We start from the raw sequence: 27,776 nt of genomic DNA, 5'->3' as shown, positions 1-27,776 counted from the left end.
TGGCCACTTCAGCTCCCTCTAATGTCAACCCAACTTAACCTTTCTTTTTCCAAAGGGTGACCCATCACTTAATCTAAACTGTATCTTCTGGCTTCTAAGTTCTTCCAACCCCCTGAAGCGTCAGCCCCTCATCCCCACCCGACCATCTACCCTCCTCTCTTGTTGCTCCCTCACCTCACTCAGCACCTGGTCCACGGTTTGGACACCTTCAGAGGATATGGTCCAGGGATCCCGTTCTCCAGCCAGCAGGGCATCCAGCGTGCCCTTCTCAAGCACCACGTCAAAGGAGGCACTGGGGAAGCGCAGCGCCCGCACATCCATGGTCTCCCAGCGCAGTTTGGGCACGTGGGCATAGCGAGCTTGCATGGCAGCCACCACAACTGATGAGTAGTCCACGCTGGTCACATCAGGGAAGCCTCCAAGGAACAGTTCGTAGCTCAGGGCACTGTTCCCGCAACCTAGGGTGGGAAAGGATGGGTGGCAAAAGAGCCAGGTTGCCTTTGGTTCTCACCTCCCTCTGATTATCCATCTATTCTTGACCCCATTTTTTCTCCCTCCAAAGCCCCCAGTACTGAGGAAGAGGGAGCAGAGTGCAGGCTTGTGCATCAGCCTTGCAAACACACACGGTTGGGCACAAACCCTGGCTCCAACATTCCCAGCTGTGAGGACTAGGCCAAGCTGTTTACATGCTAAGAATGTGGGCTTCCTGTTCATAAAAATGAAGGAAATACCTACTCACATACAGGATGTGATTCACTACATTTAAGAAATAAAACATCAGGGTCAGTGTTATGGCAAAGCAGGTAAAGTCACCGTCTGCAATGCTGGCATCCCATATGCACACTGGTTCTAGTACTGGCTGCTCCACTTTTGATCCAGCTCCCTGTTAATGGCCTGGGAAAAGCAGCAGAAGATGACCCAAGTGTTTGGGCCCCTGCGCGCTCACTTGGGAGACCCAGTCCTGACTGTTGTAGCCAACCAGTAGGTGGAAAATCTCTGTCTCTTCCTCTCTCTGTAACTCTGCATTTCAAATAAATAAACCCTTAAAAAAAGGAAGAAGGGGCCAGCACTATGATGTAGTAAGTTAAGCCATTGTCTGTAGTGCCGGCATCACCTATATGTGCTGGTTCAAGACCTGGCTGCTGTACTTCTGATCCAGCTCCTGACTAATGATCCTGAGAAAACAGCAGATGGCCCAAGTGCTTGGGCTCCTGCACCCATGTGGGGAATCCAGATGAAGCTCCTGGCTCCTGACTTTGGTCTGACCCAGCCTTGGCCATCACAGCCATTTGAGGAATGAACCAGCAGATGGAAGATCAATTTCTCTCTCTGTAACTCTACATTTCAAATAAATAAATAAACCATTAAAAAGAAAGAAAACTTCTCAGGAGTAGTTGAGGGAGCTCTGAACTTAGGATATCCCTAGTCACACGGCCATGGCAAATCATTAAACTCTTCAAGCCTCAGTTTCCTCACTCTGAGAATGGAGATAATACTGCCACTATTAGGACTATATTATTTTTTTTTAAGATTTATTTATTTATTTGAAAGTCAGAGTTACATAGAGAGAGGAGAGGCAGAAAGAGGAGAGGTCTTCCATCCGATGGTTTACTCTCCAATTGGCTGCAACAGACAGAGCTGTGTCGATCTGAAGCCAGGAGCCAGGAACCTCTTCTGGGTCTCCCATGCAGATGCAGGGGCCCAAGGACTTGGGCCATCTTCCACTGCCTTCCCAGGCCACAGCAGAGAGCTGGATTGGAAGTAGAGCAGCCAGGTTTCAAACTGGCACCCATTTAAGATGCCGGCACTGCAGGCCAGGGCATTAACCCACTGCGCCACAGTGCTGGCCCCATTATTTTCAAATTTTTATTTATTTATGGATTTATCTGAGATGGGGGGAGAGAGCAGGCACTCTCCTCTGCTGGTACATTCCCCAAATGTCCTGGGCCAAGCCGGGGCTGGGAGCCAGGAGTATAATCCAAGTCTCCCGATTGGTCTTACTAAGTCATCACTACTGCCTTTCAAGACCTGCATTGGCAGAAAGCTGCAAACGGGAACGAGAGCCAAGCCAGGAGCCAGATCCATGTACCTTGTTGTGGGTGTCTTAACTGCTAGGCTAAATGCCAGCTCCCTATAGTATTATTATTAAGATAATATCTAGGGGCTGGCATTGTGGCACAGTGGGTTAAGTCACCACCTACAGCACCGGCATCCCAAATGGGCACTGCTTGAGTCCTGGCTGCTTAACTTCTGATCCAGCTCCCTGATAATGTGCCTGGGAAAGCAGTAGAAGATGGCCCAAGTGCTTGGGCCCCTGCACCCATGTAGGAGAACCAGACGAAGCTCCTGGCTCCTGGCTTCAGCTTGGCCCAGCCCTGGCTGCTACTGTTATTTGGAGGAGTGAACCAGTAGATGGAAGATCTCTCTCTCTCTGTAACTCTGCCTTTCTTTTTTTTAAAAAAAGATTTATTTTTATTTATTTGAAAGACAGAGTTACAGAGAGAGGTAGAGACAGAGAGAGAGATTTCCATCTGCTGGTTCACTCCCCAGGTGGCTGCAATGGCTGGAGTTGTGCCAATATGAAGCCAGGAGCCAGGAGCTTCTTCCGGATCTCCCACGTGGGTACAGGGGCCCAAGGACTTGGACAATCTTCTATTGCTATCCCAGATCATAACAGAGAGCTGGATTGGAAGAGGAGCCCATATGGGATGCAGGCACTTCAGGCCAGGGCTTTAACCTTCTGTGCCACAGCGCCAGCCCCTGTAACTCTGCCTTTCAAATAAATAACTAAATAAATATTAAAAACAAAGATAATATCTTACCTCTTAGAGAACTTCAGAAGATATCAACCCTGGGAAGGCTTCATGTCAGGTGATTCTCCTACTTTTTCTTTTTAAAATTTATTTTAATTTATTTTTCTTCCTTATTTACTTGAAAGGCAGAATTACAGAGAAAGTGGAAGAGACAGAGAGGTTTTCCACCCACTGGTTCACTCCCCAAATGGCTGCAACAGCCAGGGATGGGCCAGGCTGAAGCCAGGATTGAGGAACTCATCTGGGTCTCCCTTGTGAGTAGCAGGGACCCAAGCACTTGGGCCATTTCCTGCTGCTTTCCCGGGTGCATTAGCAGGGAGCTGGATTGGAAGTGGAGCAGCTGGGACTCAAACCAGCGGTTGTATGGGATGCCAGTTTCACAGGCTGCAGCTTTACCCTCTTCACCACAGCCCCATTGGCCCTGGCCCCCCACCTTGTTTTTCAAGGCAGAATTAACAGGTGAAGGTGGGGACGCACATTGGAGTTGATCCCTGTAATATTTCATGCCTGTATTGAGCACTCCATGTTGGCTCTGCTGCCAAGTAAGAGTCTCTGTCCTCAAAGAGCTCAGGCTTCATGAGAAAAACCAATGTGGAATCAGGCGCTGGCCACCTGATGTGAGGAGTGTTTCCATAGGGACAGGCTGTGGAAGCACAGAGGAGGGTGAGTCAACCCAAATCTTCAGGGGAGCTGATAACCAAGCAGGATCTTGAAAAAACTGACCAAATGGCAACACTGGTGGGAAGTGCCTGGAGGCAGTCTCAAAGAGGGCAGTGTCAGGTTAGACAGGGGCCGGGGGTTAGAGCTGTGGGTATGGACCTATGGCCCAATGGGCACTACTTCTTCGGAAGACACAGCGGTCTCGCCAGGCCTTCCACTGGCCAGCCTCGGCCTGAAAACACAGCTGATGACAGCTTTCAGCAGCCCCACGTGGGGGATCCCCAGCTCTTAGAATTAGGCATTTGCCTCCCTAAGAGGATCACAGGATCAGCTGTTGGGATAGCCCTAATCTAGCAGGGCTTGGCACCTGGACAGGGCACACAGAGGCAGCTGGCCAGTCCTCAGGGGCTGCTTCCTTGTTCCTCCTCAGGCCCTGGGTTCGGGAGAATACTGTCTCACCTGGGAAAACCCAACCTGTTTCCCCTCAGTGGAGCCACAACAAGCACTGGTAGATAACAGCACATGGGTGGGGTGGGAGTGGGGTCCACTGGGCACCTGCCCCACCGACCCTTCCTCACCCCTACTTAGCCTCAAATGCCTGCAGAGCTCTGCCCACTGTGGACAAACCCAAGTTTCTCCTTTTTGTTCCCCTTGGAACAGGATTGCATCTTCCAAGAGAATTTGTACCAAAGATGAAGGGAGATCACAACCTGATCACAGGGCCAGTCATGCTTACAAAGCACTGATTTCTGATTCTGCTGCCTCAGTGATCTGGAGCCAGCAACCAAGATGGGGAAGGCTACAAACTGCCAAGGTGGGGGCCCAGGAAAGCAGAGCCAGAAAGGATCAATTCAAACATCCAAGAACACATCACACGGGGCCCCAGCGCTACGAAGACGCTAACCGCACACCGAGAACTTGGGAAGTAAGATGTAAACCAATCCACTCATCTGTAACAGAGCTAGCCACCATGGGCACTGGGCAACTGAATCCTCTGGTCAGCCCCTTCTCTCTCTAGGAAATCTAAATTGGAAGTCAAATTATCAAAAGATCCCTATGGGCTGGCGCCGCGGCTCACTAGGCTAATCCTCCACCTAGCGGCGCCGGCACACCGGGTTCTAGTCCCGGTTGGGGCACCGGATTCTGTCCCGGTTGCCCCTCTTCCAGGCCAGCTCTCTGCTGTGGCCCGGGAAGGGAAGGCAGTGGAGGATGGCCCAAGTGCTTGGGCCCTGCACCCGCATGGGAGACCAGGAGGAGGCGCCTGGCTCCTGATCGGCGCAGTGCGCCAGCCTTAGCAGCCATTTGGGGGGGTGAACCAGCAGAGGGAAGACCTTTCTCTCTCTCTCTCTCACTGTCTAATTCTGCCTGTCAAATAAAAAAAAAATATGACCACAGTGATCAGGCACCACATAGCACCCTTAGGTCACCACATACTTGCTGCACAATGGCAGTGGACACGGTGCTCTGACCAGGTTCTTTTGGACTCCTTTTGCCAGTTGTTGCATGTCCTTAGGCTTTGGCATGTGTTTGCTTCGGACATGACTCTTAGGGTAAAGGTAAGTGACCACAACCTTGCTCGGCCTCCTCTTCCTCATTCCCCCAATCCCTTAGCAACTTCCCCTGGGAGCAGTTAACAAGCAGATGGCTCCAATGTGAACCTTCATCTCAGGATTTGCTTCCAGTGGGTGCAACCTGTGACCTACAGCAGGGGTTGCCAAATCCAGCTGCCATCTGTTCTCATAAATAGTTTTATTGGAAAACAACTATTCTTATTCACTTATATATTATTGTAGTTGCTTTTTCACTACGACAGCACAACTGAGTAGTAGTGCTAGTAGTATAGCAGTAAAGAGGCTGCACAGCCTACGGAATCTAAAATATTAGCCATTTGGCCATTTTCAGAGAACGCAGACCCCTAACCTAGAGTAAGGCTCTTAAAATTTGTCATGATTATACTGCAGTATCCAGTATAATCATGAGTTCACAAAGGGGAAACTGAGGTGCAAAGAGTTTAGAATTTGCTCATGGCAATGTCATTAAAAGGTCTAGGATAAAGGATAGCTAAAATATAATACTGGTCTAAGAAATTCTTTTGTCTTGGGGCTCAGTTTCTAAAACTCCAGATTTGTCATCTGGGAAAAAAAGTGAGAGGGAGGGAGGCTGATGCCGTGGTGAAGCAAGTAAAGATGCCTCCTGTAGTGCTGGCATCCCATATGGGCGCTGGTTTGAGTCCCAGCTGCTCCACTTCGGACCCAGCTCTCTGCTATGGTCTGGGAAAGTAGTAGAAGATGGCGCAAGTCCTTGGCTTCCTGCACCCATGTGGGAGACCTGGAAGAAGCTCCTGGCTCCAAACTTCAGATGAGCACAGCTCCAGCCATTACAGCCAGCTGGGGAGTGAACCAGCAGATGAAAGACCTCTCTCTCTCTCTCTCCTTCTCTCTCTGGGTAACTCTTTCAAATAAATAAATTAATATTTAAAAAAAAAGTGAGAGAGAGGAAGAGTACCTACAACAATAATCTACACTGTAGAGAACAAATAGGATTATAACTTGTCTAAAAAGGAAGGCAATTCAAAGTTGCTATTATTGCATGGTCATTTTCATTCTTTCTTATGTTTAATATCAAGATAGCATATATATATATTATGCAATCTTAGGTATGATTTTTTAAAATGTTTAAGTAGAAATGCAAATGAATAACTGGATGACATGGAGTTCTATGTTTATGATTGCTTCTGCCAATTATAGTTCATGGGATTAGAGCTGTTGCTGGATTAGGAATGCTTAAATCTTTATCCATTGACTTCACACTAGTATTTACTATGTCAGACAATATTCTTTGGGTAGATTGCTCTTTCTTGCCAAATTGAAAATTTCATGGGGGCAAGAAACTTGTTTGCCTTGAAATTAACTCAGCATCTGGACAGAGTAAGTTTCTTAGTTCAATGAATAAATGAGGATATAAAAACAAACAAACAAAAATTTGTCTTTCACCTGTAGGGGACGTCACAAAGATTAAATCAGTTTGAGATGGCCCAGCACATTCTTGGCACCTACCAGGTCCTCAACTCATGGCCGTTGAAGTAAAAGGAATCACAGGGCCCCCAGTTGGGGGTCACATTCTTAGATTTCAGAGATCCTGCTTGGAAAGTCTTTCCTTTTAGATTTTTCAGCCCTCCTATCCAGAAAAGGATACCTCCCAGACAGGCAGATCTTGAGGGAATGTCCCTCTCTCAATAAGTAACGTAAGAATCAGATGTGGCTGGTGCTGACATTGTGGCCCCGAGGGTTAAGCCAGAGCCTGTGAGACTGGCAGCTGGTACTGAGGAGCGCTGGATTCAATTCTGGCTGCTCCACTTCCAGCCCAGCTCCCTGCCGATATGACTGGGAGGATGGCCCTAGTACTTGGGCCCCTGTCACCCACATGGGAGGCTCCGATGGAGTTCCCGGCTCCCTCCTTCAGCCTGGCCCAGGCTTGGCTGTTGCAGCCATCTGGGGAGTGGACCAGTGGATAGATCACCCTCTCCTCTCTTACTCTGCCTTTCAAATATAAACATTTATATTTAAAGAACTAGCTTTGGAATTCTTTTAAGATTTATTTATTTATTTATTTGAGAGGTAGAGTTATAGACAGTGAGAGGGACAGACAGAGAAAAAGTTCTTCCTTCCATTGTTTCACTCCCCAGATGGCTGCAACAGCCCGAGCTGCACCAATCCGAAGCCAGGAGCAAGATGCTTCTTCCGGGTCTCCCATGCGGGTGCAGGGCCCAAGGACTTGGGCCACCTTCTACTGCTTTCCCAGGCCACAGCAGAGAGCTGGATCAGAAGAGGAGCAGCCGGGACTAGAACCGGTGCCCATATGAGATGTCGGCACTGCAGGCAGAGGATTAACCTACTGTGCCATGGCACCAGACCCTGGAATTTATTGAAAATAGACTCCCGAGTCCCACTTTAGACCATCCCTGGAATTAGAATCCCAGGGTGGGGTCCAGATTTCCAGATGATCTTGATGCACATCAAAGTCTGAAAAACAGATTGATCAGCTGTGCCAGCATTCCAACATAATTAGCTGCCTATACAGTCTATTTCCTTTTTCGTTAATTTTATTTATTTAAAAGGCAGAGTTACAGAAACAGAGGAGGGACAGAGAGGGAAGGATCTTCCATTCATTGGTTGTCTCCCCAAATGGCCACGACAGCCAGGGATGGGCCAAGGAGAAGCCAAGAGCCAGAAGCTTCCTCCAGGTCTCCTGTGTGGGTAGCAAGGGCCCAAGTACTTGGGCCATCCTCTGACATTAGCAGGGAACTGGATCAGAAGTGGAGCAGCCTGGATTCAAACCTGTGGTCATATGGGATGCCAGCACTGCGGGTGATGGCTTAACCCCTTAACCCACTAGGCCACAGCACCAGCCTGGAGTCCAATAGGATATACTTCCTTTCTAAACCTCGCAATGCCCTGTTTCTCAAACTCAATCTGGTAGACCTATGCATTGCCTTTGTTACTTATACCTTACATACAATATATATTATATGTACATAAAAGATATCTTTCATACCTATTAAATATTGCACTTAAACATTTAACGTCTTTTACGAAGAGCAAAATAAAAACTATAATTGGAGGGCAGCCCTCACTGGAGCCTGCAGGGCTGACTGTGGGACAGAACCCCCGGGGTCCCCAGGCCTGAGGGAGCCCACCTTCGCGGCGGGAAGTGCGCCCATCGCGGCTGCCCTCTCCCCTCGGGCTGCAGAGGGCGCTGCTCTCACCCTCACCTCGGGCGGAAAAAAGTGCCGGTTCCGGCTCGCAGAGTGCAGTGATTCTAGGGGACGAATGCTTTCCGAAGCCCGTCGGCGCACAGGGAGAAGCGCGCGGCGCACAGGGTGCACGCGCCCTACCTGGCCTGTACTCGCAGCCTCGTTTTCAGGAATGACTCTAAAGCTCAGAACGAGTTCCTGCCTTGTTCTAAGTCACACAGACAAGTAGCGGTGCGACTTCAACGAGGGGCTGCCTGCCCAGGGTGCTGGCACACCCGCACGCGTGCACCCCGACAGATTGCTCTTTCCCCTGGTTCAGGGGACCCCGCGAGGGGCACTCTCTCACGCCTCCGGGGTTCTGGAGGCACTGGAACTCGGTTCCCGACTGCGGAGTCCTCCGTGAGGACTAGACAGACCAGAGCACAGTAGCCGGGGCCGGGGCCGCCAGCTCCGGAACCAGGCAGCGTCAGGAAAACCCACCTAGCACGAGGATCCGGTCCTCCGGCCGCAGCTCCGGCTCTAGGAGGGCACGGAAGGAGGAGAAGTCCCCGAACCACTCGTACGGGGCGGAGTCGGCAGCGCTTCGGTAGCGCTGGTCCCAGTACTGGACCTCGCGGTACCCACAGTTCCGCTCGGGTAGCTCCGGCTGGGGCGCCGGGGCCCCGGGAGAAGCCATGCTGTCCCAGACCGGGCCACGGGGCAGGGCCTGTGTAGCCAATGCGGACCGCGGGACCGTGGGCGGCCGCAGCCTCGTGTCCCCGCCCACCGCCCGCCTTTGCTCAACACAAACACGTGGAACTTCCGCCTTCTGCGGCGCGCTCTTCCGAGAAGTCTCCGGCCGGGGACACCGTGTGGTTTAGAGCCGAAGCCCTGCGGCTGCACTGCCCGCTCATTCCCGCAGGCCGCACTCGTGCCGCCACGCTCATTCGGGCTCCTCGCTGTGACCTCTCGTGTTTTCAGTTTGAATGGCTCCTTCCACCAAGAAGTCTCTAATTTAACGAAAGGTTCATTTCTTCCCGAGCCGCATTGAGCACCCGGAATGCTCTGAGGGGAGGTCGAGGGGCGTGGGCAGGGGCTTTGCCCTCCGGGGGGAAAAGAACACAGGTAGCCCCTACACAGCGGAAGTGGGGTGCTGAGCTCAGGGCTGTGGGGATTTGGGGCAGGAATTCTTTGCTGGGCAGGCTTCCGTCCTACATGACTATGTGCCCAGGGCGGCATACGTACTAGAGTAAGACTTTGTTCCTGCCCGTACGTGTGATACTGGTGGTGCATCAGAGCAGACAGATGACGAAGAACTAAGTTTTCGTAGAGTAAATGAGGACAGGATGGCTACTTAGGTCAACTCCCAGACCGGGCGGCGCCCCGCAGAAAGAGGCGGAACCTAAGTGTCGTAGGATCAGGTTTCCGGAGTAGCGGGCCTACAAGAGCGGCGCACCGTCAAGATGGCTGCTGGGCTGCGGAAACGCGGCCGGGCGGGTGCCGCGGCCCAGGCGGCAGGGGTCTGCGCGCCATGGCTGCAACGCGTCTGGCAAGAGCGGCGCCTACTGCTTCGGGAGCCGCGCTACACGCTGCTGGTGGCCGCCTGCCTCTGCCTGGCGGAGGTGGGCATCACCTTCTGGGTCATTCACAGGGTGGCATGTGAGTGCGCCGAGGGGGCGGGGGAGGGCGGGAGGGGGCGGGAGGGGGCGGTGGGCGAGGAAGGGAGGGGATGGTGGGAGGGAGACCCGAATCCCGGACCCAGATGGGACCCAGGCCCGGAGGGACCCAAAACCAGACTTCAGATCCACTCACTCACCAGTTGTAGAGCTATGTCTTTTTCCCGAGCCCCAAGCCTGCTCGACCCAAAACCGATCTTAATTTTTAACCCCATGACTGGAGGGCAGGACCCTAGGAGATGGGCCTGCCAAACCAGGAAAGCAAACCAACCTTCAAACCGGAAGATCTGGGCCCGAGTTAATGTGCTGCTGCTGCTGCTGCTCCTCCTCCTCCTCCTCCTCCTCTCCGTCATTTTTCCTCCAGGATCTCAATTTTCTCTACTGCTCCATTCAGAAAAATCCCTTCTTAATGATGGTATTTGGGACCACTTGAGTCCGTTAAGCATTGTTGATGGCTCTTTTCCGGGATGAATCTAAACATGGCTTAAGGCACTCGGCTTTCTTGCCAAAGAAATGGATTCAACACGTATTTCTTGAGTACTTATTATATGCTTAACATGCTAGGTACCAGAGCTATAGAAAATGAGACGCATTTCCAACTTGGGTGTGTGGAGCTGACGAAAAGAAATGAGCAGGCAGTTACAGTGTATCATACTCGTGCTTCTCATAGTGAGATAGGATGTTGTCTAGGGCATAGGAGGGCGCTTAAGCCACACCTGAGGAGTCAGGGGATGCTTTCTAGAGCCCGCCTGAAAAGCAGGAACTAGCAACTGGAAGGGTGATGGTGAAAGAGCACTCTAGGCAGGGAGGAGCCTGTACCAAAAACCAGCCTGGTTCCTTCGAGGAACTGAAACAAATGTTTTAGAGCTGTGAGGTGGAAATCAAGAGTGAATAGTTGTGAGAGATGAGCTCACAGAAGTTAAGATTAGATCAGGAAGGGATTTGAGAGCTTTGTTACAGTGGTAGTATGGTGGTCGAGTTCCAATCCTGATTCTACCCTTTTAGCTCGTTGCTCTTTTTATTTTTTTTTTAAGATTTATTTATTTATTTGAAAGGCAGAATTACAGGAAGGCAGAGGCAAAGAGAGATGTCTTCCCTCCCCTGATTCACTCCCAGATGGCCACAACGGCTGGAGCTGTGCCAATCCAAAACCAGGAGCTTCTTCCGGGTCTCCGGAAGGTGTGCAGGCTCCCAAGGACTTGGGCCATCTTCTACTGCTTTCCCAGGCCATAGCAGAGAGCTGGATTGGAAGTGGAGCAGCCAGGACTCAAACCAGTGTCCATATGGGATGTTAGCACTGCAGGCAGTGGCTTTACCTGCTACACCACAGCGCCGGCCCCTAGCTCGCTGCTTGTAAACTAGTCAGCATTGGAGTGGGAAGAAAGATCATGAATTCAGTCATAGATATATTGCGCTTCAGAGGCCTGAGTTCACCCAGACAATGTCAGGCGGTTTAGCGATGGAAGCCCTGAAAGTGAGCTGGAATTCTGTGGTCTTCTGGTGCTATGGGTGGGTGGGGGCAGACAAGCTCTGCGCTTGGGACGTAACCAGCTCATCTTGTCCTCTTCTAGACACAGAGATCGACTGGAAGGCCTACATGGCCCAGGTGGAGGGCGTCATCAATGGCACCTATGATTATACCCAGCTGCAGGGTGACACTGGACCTCTTGTGTGAGTGCAGTGGGAGGTTCAGGAAAGATTGGGGGAGGGGGGGGCTGGCTGAGTAGAGGCCGGTTGGCCTGACCTAGCCTCACATCCGCTGTTACCTTCAGGTACCCGGCTGGCTTTGTATACATCTTCATGGGGCTCTACTACGCCACTGGCCGAGGCACTGACATACGCACGGCACAGAACATCTTTGCTGTGCTCTACTTGGCCACCTTGCTGCTTGTCTTCTTGATCTACCACCAGACCTGCAAGGTGAGTTCATGGTCACAGGACCCGAGCACCCCATCTTGGGAGGCCTGGGGAGTGGGGATGGCTCCGGTCTGTAGAGCTGACTTTGTTCCTCACCGTGCCCACCCCGCAGGTGCCTCCCTTCGTCTTTTTCTTCATGTGCTGCGCCTCTTACCGTGTCCACTCCATCTTTGTGCTGCGTCTCTTCAATGACCCGGTGGCCATGGCACTGCTCTTCCTCAGTGTCAACCTTCTACTGGCACAGCGCTGGGGCTGGGGCTGCTGCTGCTTCAGGTCAGCACCCCTCACTTCTGGCATCTCTAGCTCGCTCTTCCCAGTTTCCTGCAGCAGAGGGAGTTATGGAGTGGCCAGAAAACAATGTGGGTTACTCAGGGCCCCCAGGGCAAGTCCAGGCTCTGTGGGGCGTGTCCACCATCACACCACACGTGCCCTCTTCCCTGCCTCTCTCCCCATTGTTGGAGTTGGTCTTGGCATGTTCTAAATACCCAGTACATGTTTACGCAGTCTGGGAGTAGAGCTAGGTGTCTACCCCTACCCCAACCTCTTCCCAAATGACCTTGCCCTCCCTCCAGCAGTTCTGAATGTGGGCCCCATCCTGGAGCTTGCTGGCCTGGAGGAAAAAGTTGCTGTGGAGCCAGTAGGGAACTGGGTGTTTGGGTGGGAGGCATGGCCCTAGGGCTGACCTCTCCCCTTCCTCTCCCCTGCCCGCCCCAGCCTGGCAGTCTCTGTGAAGATGAACATACTGCTCTTCGCCCCTGGGTTACTGTTCCTCCTCCTCACCCAGTTTGGCTTCCGTGGGGCCCTCCCCAAGCTGGGCATCTGTGCTGTCCTCCAGGTACCTCACCCTGCCCTTTTCCAGTGAAGGGGAAGCCACCTGTCTGGCCTCCTTTGACCCCTGGAACTTCCTCAAAGCCAAGGGATGGGGTTTTGGAGTTGATTCTGAACTTGGCTGGGCTGCGGCTGTCTCTGGGCTTTCATCTCAGTAGCTATCAAACAAGGATGTTGAACTGGGTGGTCCCTGAGAGATTTGGCTCTGCCCATTATGACTTGGTGAATCGAAACTTTAAAGCATAGTGATTCTCTGCCTCCTTGGCTTCTTTGGCCCCCGCACTGGCTGGGGGTGGGGGTGGGGGTGGCTTCCTGCTATTCCTGGTGAGAATGAGGGAAACTCTAGGGCCTCCATCCCACTCCTGCACCCCTCAGTGGTTCGCATGATGCGTGGGGTGAACCTTGGCAGCTCTGCCCACATCAGACCCATCCTCAGGTGGTGCTGGGGCTGCCCTTCCTGCTGAAGAACCCCATTGGCTACCTATCCCGTTCCTTTGACCTGGGCCGTCAGTTCCTCTTCCGCTGGACAGTGAACTGGCGCTTCCTCCCTGAGGCCCTCTTCCTGCATCGGGCCTTCCACCTGGCCCTGCTGGCCGCCCACCTCTCCCTGCTTTTGCTGTTTGCTCTCTGCAGGTGGCACAGGTAAGAAAGGGAGTGGCATGGCAGAGTTGGGGGAAGGAGTGAAGGGCCCTGGACTTAGGGCTGCTTTGGGGGAGAGGTCAAGCTCATGGGGGCGAGTCTAGAGTTTGGCCCACAATGGGGGCCTGATGAATATCTACATGGCTTCTCCCCAGGTCGGGGGAAAGTATCCTGTCACTGCTGAAGGATCCCTCCAAAAGGAAGGTCCCGCCCCAGCCCCTCACCCCCAATCATATCCTTTCAATCACTGGAAGGTAAGTCTTCCCATCTGCAGTGGCAGACGGAGCTCCAGTCTTCAGGCCCGGATGGCTGCTGACCTGAGACAGGTACCGGGAGCCCATTCGTAGCGTCCCTGCTCTGTACCAGTCGCTGAGCTGAGCAGTTCACATATTGAAGTTTATTCTCAATTCTAAACAGTAAGCCCCCAGTATGAGTGCTCACATGCTGTCCTAAGAGATCCGTGTGCATTCTGACACTCCCTGAGGTAGGGATGTACTGTCACCACTCTCATTTACAGATGGCAAAATTAAGGGGTTAAAAATTAGGGAACTTAACAAGATCACACAGCTAGTAAGGGACTCACTCATTAGGCTTTACGGCCTTGGCTGTTACTGGCTCCAGGTTAGACTAAAGAACAGATCCAGAGAGGTGAAGAAACTCGCCCAAAGGTGTGAATCTGGGAATGGCTGAGCGAGGGGGACTTTTGATCCTAAAACTTTTCCCCTGTGTTTTGGGAACCCTCGACTCCTCCCTTTTCTGCTCCTGCCCTTGGCCTTGACCATCAAATACAGATCGTTTCTATCCTTTTCACCTCCAACTTCATTGGCATCTGCTTTAGCCGCTCCCTCCACTACCAGTTCTATGTCTGGTATTTCCATACACTGCCCTACCTCCTGTGGGCCACACCTGCACGCTGGCTCACACACCTGCTCAGGTACTGGCTGGGACACCTGGGGGTGGGGGAGGGGCGAGGGAGTTCCTTGTGCCAAGGCTGCAACCATGGAGGTGCTGGGGGACGGACGCATGTAGTGCACGAGGAGCAGGACTACAGGCCTTGACACTGGACAAAACCCAGAGCCTCTTCTCATCTCTAGGCTGCTGGTGCTGGGGCTCATCGAGCTCTCCTGGAACACGTACCCATCCACGTCCTGCAGCTCTGCTGCCCTGCACGCGTGCCATGCCGTCATCCTGCTGCAGCTGTGGCTGGGCCCGCAGCCTTTTCCCAAGAACGTCCAGCAGGACAAGAAAGGCCACTGAAACCCGCCCCGTCCTCCTCCAGTCCACTCCCAGGACCCCGGGTGGGTTGGACTCAGTGCCCTTGGGAATAAACCTTGCCAAGTCCACCTCTCTGCAGCTTACATGGAGGCAGGGGCAGCCGGTGTGTGGACACAGTGGTGAGGTATGCACAGGGCAGATAAAGAACTCACTCTGAAGTCCTAAGAGGCACTTTATTGCATAGGAATTAGGAACTGTGGGTCTCTCCCCTTCCACTGTGCTGCACAGAGCTCAGAGCACACAGCCAAAGGGTTTGGGGTGGGAAGAGTGGGAGAGAGCACCGGCAGGCACTTCTTGGGGCACAAGGATTCTGGGGAGGGAATGAGAAGCAGTGGGGGACCGGCTGGAGCCAGTCTACCCCTTTCCCGCATGGAGAGGCCAGCGCTGGGCGGCAGTGACTTGAGCATGTTGCCGGGGGAGCCAGCCCAAGGAGCAGGCAGCTTTCACACGTTGGCGGGGCTGTAACACAGTAGGTGTAGCTGCAGGTTCTGGTCCCAGTGGCGCAGCAGCAAGAAGAGCCCCCTGGCGGCGGCCTTAAGGGCTGCCAGATCAAGGCCATCTGGCAGGTGCTGGGCCCGCAGCCAGCAATCAGCCTTGGCCGCCGTCAGTTCCCACTCGGTGAAAGCGGCGGCACAGCGATGCTCTAGCCACGCAAGGGCCACAGCCGTGGCCCAGGTGCGGCCCCGCAGGTCAGCACCACCCAGCCCTCCTGCCCCCTCGGAGGTTTCAGTGTCTGAGCCTCGCCCACTGTCCACCTGGCCTGGCCCCTCGGAGCCCGAGCTGGGGGATGGGCTGCAGGAGGCTGTGGCACTGTCTCCCTGGCCAACACTAGGGCCCAGAAGTGCCCAGGGAGATGAGGCCGAGGTGGGGCTGAGGCTGGCGCGGTGCGCTGCGAAGGGCGAGGCTCGGCACAGGCGCTCCTGCGGAATGCACACCGCCGCGCAGAAGGGCGCGTCCAGGCGGAAGGACCCTGGCGCCTCCTGCAGCCGCACCTGAGGAGAGAGGAGGTGGGGGGAGAAGCGAGCTGAGACAGCGCTCTGGCTCTGGCGACGCCGCCCTCCACCTCCCGAGTCCTCACCAGGGGCAGGTAGTCGTGGTCGCTGCCTTCACTGCTGGCCTCGCAGGCGTGGCCTGGGGAAGGGCTGTGGAGTCCGCGCCGGCGGCCCAAGCTGAGCCTCGAGGGAGGCTGTGGGGGCAGGTGGCGAGGACCTCCAGTAGGGGATGCGGGGTCCCTCAAAGCAGCCTTGGCGTTGCTGTTTTGGTCCGAGTTGCAGGCACCTGCTGGAGAGGCCCCATGAGGTCCAGTGGTGAGACCCACCCGCGCTAGCAGGCGGCCTCTGTGCCTCAGGCACTCCTCACTGCCCACGCTGACTTACCGTTCGAGGGGATGCCTGTGTACAGCGGAGCTGCAGTGAGATGGCCTTGAGAGGCAGGAAGGGCACCTGGGGGCTCGGGCGGCTCTGCAGGAGCACAAGAGACAGGAGTGAGGTTTGCCTGAAAGATGGCCAATGCAGTGCGCGCTGCACCCAGAGTCACCAGGGAGGGCCCCTACCTGAGCTCTGCACCTGCAGGGCCTCAGGTAGGACCTCTCTGGTGGTAGCATCCACAGCTACGGGGCAGGTGAAGCAGGAGGGGGCAGAGCTGACCTTGCTTGTCTGAAGGGCTCGAAGCCAGGACCTCCGAGCATGAACTGTGAAACCAAGGGGTAGCCTGCTGGAGTCCCTCCACCCACCTCTGTGGAGGGCTCCATGGAGGGGAACGGCAGTGTTTCCCCCAGCTTCTCTCGGTGTCCCTTCTGGAACAGAGAGAAGTGCCTTCTGAGGCCCAGAGCAGCTCAGCACCCCACTCCTACATTGACACGCGGTCAGGCTGAACCTTCAGCCCTCAGCAGGACTAGGGTTCCTTGGAAACCCAGAAATCCAGCCGCGTGGACAGCACCCAGAGGAAGCATTGGCTGGTGCCTTTCCCTCCAGTCCCTGCAGCACTGTCCAGTAGAACTTTCTGTGAGGACGGAAATGTCCCATATCCGCATGATCCAGTATGGCAGCTGCCAGTCACACTTCAGGTGTGGCCAGGGCACCTGAGGAACTGAGATGCCAGCTTACCGTTTTAGTCATCTTTTCCTGAGTGACAAAGATGTTTTTATGTTGTGGGCGCCGTGTTGGCTGCCAGGAAGCTTACCAGTCTTGCATCCCATGCTTTCAAGGAAATGTAACCTCACGCATGTGTCTGGAATATAACCTCGTTCTCAGCTGCCTTTTATTTTCATTTTTCCCCTCTGCACTGCTTAAGTTTTTGTCTTGTGAAAACGGTGAGGCAGCTCAGACCCTTTGTTGATGAAGTGAGGTGTACAAGCAGTAAGGACCTGGTGTTGCAGTGCAGCATCCCATACAGGAGCACTGGTTCCACTCTGGCTACTCTGCTTCTGGTCCAGCATCCCTGCTAGTGGGAAGGCACCAGAAGGTGGCCCACGTGCGTAGGCCCCTGCCACCCATATGGGAGACCCAGATGGAGTTCTTGGTTCTTGGCTTCAGCCTGACTCAAACCTGGCTGTTTGCAGGCATCTGAGGAGTGAACTAGTGGATAGAAGATCTCTCTGTCTCTGTCTCTCCCTGTCTTGCTGTTGCTCTTTCAAATCAATAAATAAATCTTTAAAAAAAAAAATCAAAAGCACAGACCTCTACCTCTGCCACTTTGCACCCCATGTGCCCCCCTCACCCCCCGGCCCTGACAGCCTGCTGCTAACTCACCCCGGTCAGCCGTGGTCTCTGCCCCTCGGAGAGCCAGCTGCTCGTTGTCACGGACCACAGAGGCTGCGGTCAGTCTATGGAGTGCTTGGTCCCAAGCAGCTTCTCTTCCAGGGCGTGATGGTGGCTGTGAGCCATCCTCAGACCCCCACAGTGTCTCCAGCCCAACACCCACTTCCCAGCACATGGGCTGCTCTCCACACAGGGCCCGGATCACCACATGGCAGTGCGGAACCTGGGGAGGTGGTGGCACTGCTGGGGCCGCTGACTCCCCACTGGGGGGCGCAGCGGTGAACAAGAAGGGTGGTTCCATCAACATGTCCCAGTCCATGGGGGCTGGGGAGAGCAGGTTTCCTGGGGAGAGAAGGGCCACCGGCAGTGGTGCCTTGGGCTCCACCTCCACAAGGCTTCCCTGGTGTCCGGAACCCGGCCCCCCTCCAACTCTTACCTGAGTCATCCAGGCCCTGTCCCAGCTGTTGGCCTGGTTCCAGGCCTGGCCCATCTGGTGCTGCACCCAGCGAGGGATGCCGCCGTGGTCGGTGGGTGGCTGGGTTTGCCCGGCTTGGAGGGGATGAAAGGCTTCGGCCCGCCAGAGCCGCTCTGTGACGACGGCCTAGCACCTCAGTGCTCAAAGCCACCACCTGCTTGTGAAATGTGGGGGCCACTGATCCAGGAAAGGAGAGCTCCTTGGCTGTCCTACAGACGCCGCTGGCCACATGCCCCTGCTGTGAAACCCTGGGTGTCTGCTCCCCACCCTCCGGAAACAGGCCAAGCTCTGCCCCCCTTCCCGGGGTCATCTCCAATCCCTACTTCCCACTTGGAGTTGTTACTTGTCTCTGTTTACCTCCTCCCTCTTTGCCTGGCTACCAACTCCTACCCCCAGAATGTCTCGCTCTTTCCTGGCTCAGAGTTACCCTGACTGCACCCCATGATACCGTGTCCCCATCACTGATTGTTGCATTGTAGAGACATCCATCGGTCTCTCTAGCTAGACTTCATAATAAACATTGCACTCTGGCACACAGCAGGTGGTAAATAAGCATTTGCTGGATACACAGTGGGTGAATGGGCTGGCTCACCTTGAATGGAGTCTGGGGGGGTGCAGGTAGGGGGCAGGAGCGGGAGCCTGCAGGTTCTCCCCAGGCCAGGCTGCGGCAGCCCTGCTGAGAAGGGGGTTCCAGGAGAGCACTGCCCTCGGGGGAGCCAGGGCCCTGGGAGCCTGGGGACTCGCTGCTGCCCGTGGAGCTTGGGCCCGGCTCAGGGCTTGCAGAGCAGTGTGTGAGCACGTACTGCTCCCTGATGTAGGAGGACTGGAAGATGCGGCGCCATATGGCCGTGTCCGAGCAGGGGTTGGGCCCAGGGTCCGTGACTGGGTCTGTCAGAGCATCAGTACCTGCTGGGAGGTGAGGGAATGGTCCTAGCCCTGACCCCTTCCACTGCCCAGTCCTCCAACACAGCCACACACGCACACACATCCCCGGCACTCACTCAGCTCTGAGTCCCCTGCAGCCCATGGGCTGGACAGCTCTGCTGACGCGGTGCCTGTCCTCAGTGGCTCAGAGGTGCCAGTGGGCTCGGTGCCAGGGCTGGTGGCAGATGGCGCCTCCTCCGGGGATGGGAACACCGAGCCGCCCACGCTCTGCCAGCCAGGCTCCTGGCCCTAGGAGAATATCATGGGAGAAAAAATTGATTGTTGCTACACGCCACCTCTCCAAAAAGGATTTTCAGGTGGCACAAGCAGGGAGCAATAAAGCTGCTACAGCAGAAAAGAAAGCCCAGCGCTAAGGAAGGGGGACGCGCAAACACGCTAGCTGGACAGATGGATAGCTCTAGGATCGGCAGAGCGGTCTGTGTCAGCCCTCGAGCTCAGAAAGGAAAAGCGTGCTCAGTGCCACCGAGAGACAGCTTTTCTTAAAACCATAAACCTAGTTCTTGAACTTGCACTGAGCACCAGGGATCCATCCTGCCAGGGGCCCCTCTGACGACAACAACCAACCCCCGAGCAACGTCATTTCCCCGTGAGGAACTGGGCTCGGACAGGCCTGGCAGCTTGCCCGCAGCACGCGGCAAGCTGGTGGCAGAGGCGGGGGCCCGGTCGGTGCCCGCCTTGTGCTCAGGTCTCACTGAGTGCCCCAGGAAACGCGCTGGAGGGAGCTTGCCACAGGGCACTGTGAGAAGTAGTGAGCAGCAAGCACTGACAGAAAGCTCACAGCAAATGGTGGAGCTGTTCCTGTGGCCAGGTGCTTCAGTGACCTTTGGGAAAAGCCAAGGGCCACATTGTACAAGACAACTCAGTGGAAGACCCCCCGCGGGGCAGGGTGGAGCTGCCTGGGGGAGCTCAGTGTGGCCCCTATGCAGCCCTAGGGGACACCATGGGGGAGCTTGGCAGAGAGAGGCCCAGGGGACAGGAGACATCCAGGCCCACCAACAGCAGCACCCAGCCCAGGCCTACCCCTGGTGGGCGGGGCCGGAAGCCGTCCACCCTGAAAAGCGAGCAATAACCAAGTAGCTGGTCCCCGGGGTAGAGTGCTGGGATCTCTCGGGGCGTCAGCAGAGCCTCCACGGCGTCAGGCACAAACCAGTCCACGGAGATGTCACTCAGAGCGGGCTCCAGGGCCTTCCGCAGGGCCTGCACCAGCTGTGGGGAGTGGTCAGAGGGGGGCCAGGGCGGAGGAAGAGGTGTCACACGGTGACAGAGCAGGAAGGCCGCGCTTCCAACTCCATCCCCTGGGCCCCCAGGTCCAGGGGGACCAGGGTTGAGCTACGGTTGGGACAAGGAACAACAGGGCAAGCAACAGGGCTGAACGTGTTCCGTCTTAGGGCTTAGGCTGTCTCGTGGTCTGAGCTGGCTACGTGGATGGAGCAAGGCTGTAAGGGTGAGGCTCAGCCTCGGGACAAAAGGGAGTAAGATTTGGGGGTGAGCAGACGCTGTGTGCCCAAACCTGCGGCTGCACCGGTGGCCCTTCCCCTGACTGGCATCTCAGGGAGGGGAGGGTTTGGAGTGGGAAGGAATTCTGGGGAGGGGGCCTGGAGACTCCATAACCAGGGTTTCAGCCTCAATGTGTACTTCCAGGAGTAGGGCACAGGGTCCAGGCCCAAACTCACCATGGGCTGCAGCCTCTCCCCAGGCTTCGGGAAGTAGGCCTGGCCCCTGCTGAGGGCAGACAGACCCCGGAGCAGCTGGTGACAGGCAGGCCCCAGGCCAAAGGAGAAGCACCTGGCGGGAAAAGGGAGGCAGGTATGACCGTCAGGAGCCCCTTGCTGGCAGGGGAAGTCTCAGGCACCTGGCTCTGCCCACTCCATACCTGGCTGTCCCCCTGTGCCACCTCATGAGCTCCAGGGTTTGGTGGGCAGTGGTGGCCATGGGCGAGGCCGCGGTGAGCAGGAACAGCTGCCGAGGGTGGGCCCTGTGCTGGGGCTGCCCCATGGCCCAGTGCAGTGCAGCCAGCACGTCCGGGGGGCCACTCGCAGCCTGCAGGGTCTCGATGCTGTCACAGAGCAGCTGCATGGTATCCTGCGGAGAGAAGGCGTGGCTGGGCCACACTGGGCTGGGGCAGCCCCACGAAGCCCCAGGTCCATGGGCCACACTCACATCACTGCAAGGCCGGCTCTCTGAGAAGAGCGGCTGCACTGAGGTCCCGAACACGGCCAAGTTGACCAGCGTCTGGGGTGGGAGGGACTTCACAGCCAAAACAATGGCGTCCTGGGGAGAGCCAGGGAGGCAGCTAGTGAGGCAGGCCCCGCGGACACTGGCAGACAGCAGGGGATTGCTTGCCTTCTCCAGGCTGCGATTACAATGAGGGGCTGGACAAGATATGGGGGGCTGCATGTCGGGGGGGGGGGGGGAGTAGCCTGCACCACGTGCTCCTGGGAGTGCGAGGAACTGTATGTGGACGTTTGTTCCGGGGCCTCTGGAGGTACAGGAGATGCTTGGGGTCTCTGTGATCGGGGTGACCGAGGGTCACTCTGTGTGGGAAAGGCCTATGGGACCTGGGAGAGGTATGTGCGTGTGAGCACAAGGGGGCGAGTCAGTGAGAAAGTATGTATGTCAGGTTGGGGCCTGCCTGAGGAGCTGCCACATGGAGACCCCTGGCTTGGCCGCGCCGCCCCAGCCCCCTCTGCCCCCGGCCTGCCCACACTGTGCCCCCACAGGCCTTGTGCGCCGCGCTGCTGCCATCCAGCAGGAAGAGGAGCTCCCGAGTCGCTGTGCCCAGGTGGCCAGGCTTGGCGCTCAGGTCCGGGCAGAAGCTCAGCACCAGCACCGGGTTTAGCAGGATGTCCTTGTGGAAGCGTCGCTGCAGGAACCACACCTGCACACGGGAGCCCCCGCATCAACCAGGGCCACGGTTAAAGCACCTCTGTCCCCTGGGGGAAGGGAGCAGCAGGACCCGGCCTCGCAGGCTTTCTCCATCTGGGGGTCATTTGCAGAAGGGCAGGGACAGGTGGCTGCCTCCATCCTCTGAGACACGGCCAGAGAGACACACACGGGGCCCTCCTGTGCCAAACCTCCTCTGTCCTCTGGGATGTGGGGTGGCAGCTATGGAGAGAGAAAGCAGGTCCCTACCCATGCTCGCCAGCCCCTTATGCACAAATGCAGTCAATAATGAAGCCAGGCGCTGGGCCTGGACCCCAGGCAGCCGTACCTGCCGGTCCCCATCGCTGTCCCTCCGCTGCAGCCTCTGGAAATCCCGGCGGGCCCTCACCTGGGCCTCGTATTCCGCTGCGCTCAGGCTGCCGGACTCCAGCATCAGGTGGGGCTGGTGGGGCTCTGACAGGAAGGGACACCACTCTCAGGGCACCGCTTGCCCAGTCCCACCGTCCTGGGAGGACCCTTGCACCCCGGGGCGCCCTCCCACACATCCCTCACTGCCTCTGGCTGTGGGTCCCAAAATCGATACTCGACAACTGCTGCCCGCTGTCCTGAAGTGGATCGGAGTTGGCCTGGGCAGTCTCTCACCACTGGGATGCAGCAGGATCTCCAAGGCCCGGTCACAGCTGTGGCCCTCTGCCAGGGTGACACAGATGGTGGCTGCAGAGCTGGCGTGAGGGGGGGCGTCTGCCCGCAGGGCATGAGAGGGGCTCTCCAGGCCTGGGGGGCACAGAGACAGGGAGAGGTGACGGTCCCCCTACCCCATGCCAGGACTAAGAGCACAAACCCCACCCTCTCACATGACACCGGCTGTGGGTGGGGGTCCCGGCTGACTGCGCTCAGCTCTCAGTCTGATCCACGGGCTCAGAGGCATGGGGCGAGACCTCCCTGCTTTTGTGGAAGTCAGTCCCCAGATCTGTGTCCAGCTGGTCAAAGAGGTAGAAGCTAACCAGTTGCAGACTCAGCACCCTGTCCCCGCCTCTTATCCAAGGGAAGTCCAGGGCACCATGTGGCCGGGTCCCACTGTAAATAACTCTCATCCCCCTGGCAGGCAGGGTGGGAAACAAACAAATTCCCCTGATAAAGTGGCCAGGGGATCTTCCTACTGTTGGGCTGGGGGTTCCTAAGGCTTAGGTCCTTGTCTTCTTCTTGTCCCAGGCCCCTCCCCTCCCTGAGCCTCAAACTCTTTCCCAGTCAGCTGTCCTGGGAGAGGGGGGCACGTGAAGCAGGTGAGGCCAGAGGCACCCACCTGCAAGCAGGCACGGCCCCGTCACCAGCATCTCGAAGGAGAAGGTGTAGGGAGCAGGGCAGCGGGCAGGGCCCGAGAACACATCTCGAGGGGCAGCCGGCTCCTCCCAGGCCAGCCCTTCCTCCTGGGGGCTGCCCACCCCGAAGCAGCTGGTGGGGCTGGAAGGCAGCACGAGGAGGGTCACTGGACCACCATCCAGGCCCCTGGACCCTCTGGCTGACCGGCCCCAGCCCTTGCTCACCCTGCCGAAGCCCCCTCACCCGCACTAGACCCAGAGAAGCCGAGGAAGGGACGAAGAGAATCACCATAGGCCCAACCTGTCGTCACAGAGCCCCGGAGGCCTGGGGGGCCCTGGCAGGCCCGGCGGGACCAGCGGGGTGAGCACGGTGGGCAGGGCCACGTGCAGCACCCCGTCAGGCCTTGAGGGCAGCTCCCGGCTGCTGCACAGGGTCACTGTCATGGTGCCAGCTGCAGCTATAAGGCCCGTGGGCAGCACCAGTGTAGAGCGGGCCTGGGCCAGATCCAGGACAAGATGACCTATGATGAGTGAGAAACGGGGTCAGAGGAAGCTGGAAGCAGAGGAGACAGGGGAGGTGGGAGATGCAGACTGGCACTGACTCTGGGAGGCTGGGCGAGGCCGGCGGGCGCTAAGCTGATGGGACATGAGGTGAGTGATGGTAGGAAAGGCGGTTGGTGGAAGGACCCGGCTGCCCCTGCTAGTGGATGGCTGAGGGACAGGGGGGCCACTCCATTCCCAAGGACTTCTGTGTCCCTCTGCCGCTGCCTGCCCCTTCCCAGTCAACCTTGGACACCATTTTTTCCTAAAGAACTCTGCCTTGGAGCTGGTGCTGTAGCATAATGGGTAAAGCCGTCGCCTGCAGTGCTGGCATGCCCTGTGGGCGCCAGTTTGAGACCCAGATGCTCCACTTCTGATCCAGCTCTCTGCTGTGGCCTGGGAAACAGTAGAAGATGGCCCAAGTCCTTGGCTCCCTGCACCTGTGTGGGAGACCCAGAAGAAGGTCCTGCTCCTGGCTTTGGATCAGCACAGCTCCAGCTGTTGTAGCCAATTGGGGAGTGAACCAGCGGATGGAAGATCTCTCTCTCTCTCTCTCTCTCCTTCTCTCTCTGTGTAACTCTTTCAAATAAATATTAAAAAAAAAAAAAAAGGACTCTGCCTTGGGGCTGCACAGCTCCCCGTGACATAGGTCCCTGCTCATGATTCATCGAGGGCGCCCACCAAGGGTGGCTCCAGGAGGAGCTTAGTGGCAGCAGTGAACATGGAGGCAGGCTGGGGTACACAGCGCTGCAGCTGTATACCAAGCAACCGCTTCCTTTAGACACAAGTGTACTGGGAAGGAGGCTGGGGGAGCCGCAGCAGTCCCTGCTACTGTTACAGGGATGATGCCCAGGTGTGGACCCATGCACATGGCCCTGCACCAGCCTGCCTTCACAGCTCTTACTGTACCTCACTCCTCTACAAGACTCATTTTGAGAGATCCTTGCTGTATAAATGAAGGGAAGAAAAAGAAGGGAGGAAGGAAAGGAGGGAGAAAGGGGCTTTCCTCCCAGCCTGCCCAGGCTTGGGGGTGGCAGGATCCACGGCGACAGCACAGTGTCAGGTGTTTCTGTCCCAACTCTGTGACTTCTAAGGATGTCCTTTGGTAACTCTTGCTTCCTTATCCATAGAGTGGGGATCATAAGAACCATACCTCAAACATTGTGGCACAGAATAAATGAAATAATGTATACAAGGCTCCCAGCATCTAAACATGTTGCTATTATTTTCCTCACCTATGAAAGAGGGAAAGAGAGTAACACTTGCATTACTGACTTCTCTGGATTCAACGAGGGACACCAGTGACAGGGCGTTGTAGATTATAAATCGCTACACACAGGAAGTATTGTGTTACCCAATATAATCTACTTACAAACCTTGGTTTATACCACTGCCTCTACTCTCCATTTCACCAAGCCCTAGCCTTCCTTTCAGTCAAATGCTGCCTCTGTCTCCTTCTGGAATATTCCTGGCCCTTGGCCCAGAACTCACTATGGCTCTGAACCACCTGCTGGCTTTATGCCAACTCTCTGATTCTGTCCTTCTTACTTAGATGGTAAATCCCATGGGCAGGAATCAAAAGAATGTATGGATGAATAAATAAAAGGATGAAGTGCAAGCCACAGAACCTGGCGAGGGGCTGGGTTTCCATCCCCTCCCCCAGCTCTCAGGGGGTCCCTGCCTGCTAGGTTCCCTAGGAGATGCTGCCAAGCTCCAGCGGGGGACCCAGACATGCAGACCCCCTAGTGAGGCTGCAAGAAGGTAGCACAAAAGGCTGGAGCGCACTGCAGCAGTGCAATTAGCCATTGTGTGTTGGGGAGGGATCAGGCAGGGGTTCCCAACGAATGACATTTGAATGGCTCTTAAAGGACAGGTACCGATTATCTTCTCAGAGATGGGAAGACAGGGAAGGGAGGTGCAAAAGGACCTGTCAGTGTGGCCAGTTCGGTACCAGGTGCGGGAAGGGGCTCAAGGGCTGGAATAGGAGGGAGGGCCTTGTCTGCTAGACAGAGGAGCCTGTACTTGATTCAGGAGCCGGGGTCCACACGGGGATTCGAGAGGAGGTCTGTATCCGGAAAGGGGGGGGGGGGGGGCGGGGGCAGCCGCGGAGGTGCTCCCTTGGCAGCACGCGGGAGGGATTATGGTCATCTGGGCAGTATAGGCACCTGTGCTGCCTGCTCTGTCCCTCTCCCTGCCTGCGACCTCAGGCCACACCTAGGTCACATTTCCCCAGCACCTAGGTCGGTCGGATGCCCAGACTGTTGAATGAAAAGATGAATCAATGAATGACAAGATCCATGCGGGGAGAGCGAGTGCAGGGACCTGAGCTTCGGCTGGCCTGCAGGCGCGCGGTGCGGGCGCGCGGGACTCACCCTGCGCGCAGCGGCGGGGCGTGAAGGCGCCCAGCCCGGGGCCCAGCGCGCGGCAGCAGGCGGGCTGCGAGCGGCGCCTGCTCTGCAGCTGGAAGGAGACGCGCCGTCCTGCCGCCTCGGCCTCGAAGCCCGACACCACCTCGGCCTCGGCCAGCGGGTACACGAACACGCCTGCGGGGAGCGGCGGGCGGGAAGCAGCGTCGGAGCGCGCGGGGCACACAAGCTCCCCACTCCCGGCGCCTGCGCCCCGGCCTCACCGTCCACCGGCTGCGGCTGCGGGTTGTGGTAGGTGAGCCGAGCCCGTAGGCTGAGGCAGGGGCCGTTGGCGCAGGCCCGGACGCAGGAGTCGGTGAGGGGCAGCGGCGTCCAGCTGGAGGGGCAGTACAGGCCGGGCATGATGCCAGGAGGCCGGCGTTGCGGGAGCGGGTGCTTGACGAGCTGGGGAGGGCCGGCCGCGAATCTAACTCCCGCGCCGGGACGTGCGCCTGCAGGGGGCGCAAGACTGAGCCCGGGGCTCCGCCAGGCCGACAGGTGGCGGGGGCAATAAGCGGAGGGGAGCCCGGGGACCGCGGATGGGCATCCTTGCCCGTTACCTGGGAAGCTGGGGCGGACGCGGCTGCCGGCAGCGCGGAGACCCGGGGAGCCGAGGGTTAATGATTAACCGGCGCCCCGGGCGCCCGGCAGTCCCGCCGCCCGCTCCTCCGGGGCTTGGGGGCTGGGGGGAGCGGCCGCAGCTGTTCCATCACCCGCTCCCGGGCCTCGCCGCCACCCCAGTACCTGCCGGTCCCCTGGGGCCCCGGCGGCTGCCAGCTGTCGAAAGCGGCGCGGGGGTGGGGTGGGGTGGAGCGCTGGCCGATGCTCCGCGCGCGGGGGGCAGAGGTTTCGAGGGCCAGGTCCTCCCAGGCGCCTCTCGCCCGTGGCGGACAGTGGGAGCGGGGTGGGACGCAACCTGAAGGGCCGCGATCTTCCTCTCTGGGTGCCTCGTCGGACCCGGGCGCTGAAAGGGCTGCAGGCCAGGGTGGTGGTGGGGGGAGCGAGCCAGAGGAGGGTCTTCCGGAGGGAGAGTGGGAGCGGTGTCGGGACAGGGGGAGTCCATGCGGGGCACCTCTCCCCACCCTGGCACAGCCCATTTGGGAGGGAGGGCTGCTGCAGGCGCCGCGGTCTCCACGCGGGCTGGGTCTTGGGATCCCCCTCGCTCCCTTCGGGCAGCCCCCGCCTCACCGTCACGTCCTCCGCGGAGTTCGATGGTGCGGTCCCCGCGCCCCAGGCGGCACTCGGTCCCAGCACCTGCGGGGGGCCGGCTGCGGACTCCTGCAGCCCCAGCTGTGAGTCCGGGCTAGGGCGCGGACCCAGCGGGCGGTGGTCCCGCCCCCGCGCCGAGAGGCCGCCCTGCCGGCCCGCCTCGGCCCCGCCTGCCGCTGCGGAGGGCGACGCTCCCCCTCCTTCGGGCGCGGTTCCGCCTCCGCGCCAGCCCGGGCCGCGGGAGCTAGTCACCGCTCCGCAGTGCAGGGACCGCGTCCTTCCCCGCCGCCACGCAGCCTCTGGTCAGTGCGGGTCCGAGGCCTCCGAGGTCCCACCTTTTCCATCCTTCAGCTAGCCAGGCGTCCTGCAAGTGCAGCGGAGGCGCACATCCTGCACGCCCTTGGCCCCGCGCCCCGGCTGCCCGGCTGTACCGCACGCAGCCAGCCCCAGCCCCGCCCTGAGGAGGCTTCCATCACTGCAGTGCGCTGCAGCCAGCCCCAGCGCAGAACTCGCGCAAGAAACCAGCCAAGTGCTCCTTTATTCCTGCAGCAAACTCCCCCATCCCGCAGGCTCCTTTAGCTCCCGAGCCAGCTTCAACCCCCGCTCGCTCCAAGCCCCCAAGCGGGGCTCCCGGGCACTGCAGCGACTTGTCTCCGCTCTGAGGCCGCCAGACCAGCCCTCGTGGCAGTGCCAGCCTCCCG

The 27,776-nt window shown here is 57.4% G+C and overlaps 3 protein-coding genes across 18 annotated transcripts in view; 1 reads left to right on the top strand and 2 right to left on the bottom strand.

Annotated features, from left to right (window-relative positions):
* EEF1AKMT4 (EEF1A lysine methyltransferase 4) overlaps positions 1 to 10,322 on the bottom strand; it is an 11,111-nt gene extending 789 nt beyond the window's left edge. Inside the window, exons 1-2 of one of the 2 annotated variants that reach the window (XM_089332054.1) lie at positions 10,153 to 10,322; positions 175 to 458 (exon numbers count right to left, since the gene is read on the bottom strand). In XM_089332054.1, coding sequence (XP_089188180.1) covers positions 175 to 458; positions 10,153 to 10,234 — 366 coding nt within the window. In that variant the 5' untranslated portion in view covers positions 10,235 to 10,322. Of the gene's footprint in view, positions 1 to 174; positions 459 to 8,706; positions 9,040 to 10,152 lie in introns of those variants that run through there. The other variant, XM_008266603.5, reaches the window with a different exon arrangement.
* On the top strand, positions 9,040 to 17,204 carry ALG3 (ALG3 alpha-1,3- mannosyltransferase). 4 transcript variants are annotated; one of them, XM_070072430.2, is made up of 9 exons: positions 9,040 to 9,827; positions 11,453 to 11,552; positions 11,654 to 11,801; positions 11,911 to 12,071; positions 12,513 to 12,633; positions 13,063 to 13,268; positions 13,421 to 13,498; positions 14,056 to 14,199; positions 14,360 to 17,204. In XM_070072430.2, exons 1-9 carry the CDS (start codon positions 9,737 to 9,739, stop codon positions 14,520 to 14,522), a joined length of 1,212 nt encoding a protein of 403 aa, XP_069928531.1. In that variant the 5' UTR covers positions 9,040 to 9,736; the 3' UTR covers positions 14,523 to 17,204. The 4 variants fall into 4 exon arrangements, with proteins under 4 accessions (XP_069928531.1, XP_069928529.1, XP_069928528.1 ...); XM_070072428.2 differs by having other exon boundaries at positions 9,040 to 9,864; XM_070072427.2 differs by having other exon boundaries at positions 9,040 to 9,864; positions 13,051 to 13,268.
* VWA5B2 (von Willebrand factor A domain containing 5B2) lies at positions 14,851 to 27,776 on the bottom strand. Of its 12 annotated transcripts, XM_089332037.1 has the most exons (21): positions 27,055 to 27,772; positions 26,783 to 26,839; positions 26,091 to 26,318; positions 25,834 to 26,004; positions 23,211 to 23,442; positions 22,906 to 23,063; positions 22,245 to 22,376; positions 21,931 to 22,055; positions 21,442 to 21,597; positions 20,880 to 20,990; positions 20,593 to 20,801; positions 20,393 to 20,504; positions 19,740 to 19,925; positions 18,776 to 18,947; positions 18,367 to 18,683; positions 17,736 to 17,928; positions 17,291 to 17,641; positions 16,093 to 16,230; positions 15,917 to 16,000; positions 15,619 to 15,821; positions 14,851 to 15,532 (listed from the first exon to the last, which is right to left on the bottom strand). In XM_089332037.1, exons 3-21 carry the CDS (start codon positions 26,227 to 26,229, stop codon positions 14,984 to 14,986), a joined length of 3,738 nt encoding a protein of 1,245 aa, XP_089188163.1. In that variant the 5' UTR covers positions 26,230 to 26,318; positions 26,783 to 26,839; positions 27,055 to 27,772; the 3' UTR covers positions 14,851 to 14,983. The 12 variants fall into 12 exon arrangements, with proteins under 12 accessions (XP_089188163.1, XP_089188166.1, XP_089188162.1 ...); XM_089332040.1 differs by lacking the exon at positions 26,783 to 26,839 and having other exon boundaries at positions 18,367 to 18,680; XM_089332036.1 differs by lacking the exon at positions 26,783 to 26,839 and having other exon boundaries at positions 27,055 to 27,770.

This window comes from Oryctolagus cuniculus, chromosome 4 (assembly GCF_051225735.1).
Source record: "Oryctolagus cuniculus isolate XC-2025 breed Fujian yellow rabbit chromosome 4, ASM5122573v1, whole genome shotgun sequence".
Taxonomy (NCBI): Eukaryota; Metazoa; Chordata; class Mammalia; order Lagomorpha; family Leporidae; genus Oryctolagus; species Oryctolagus cuniculus.
The sequence above is the reverse complement of the archived record's forward strand: the minus strand, read 5'-3'. Positions and strand labels throughout refer to the sequence as shown.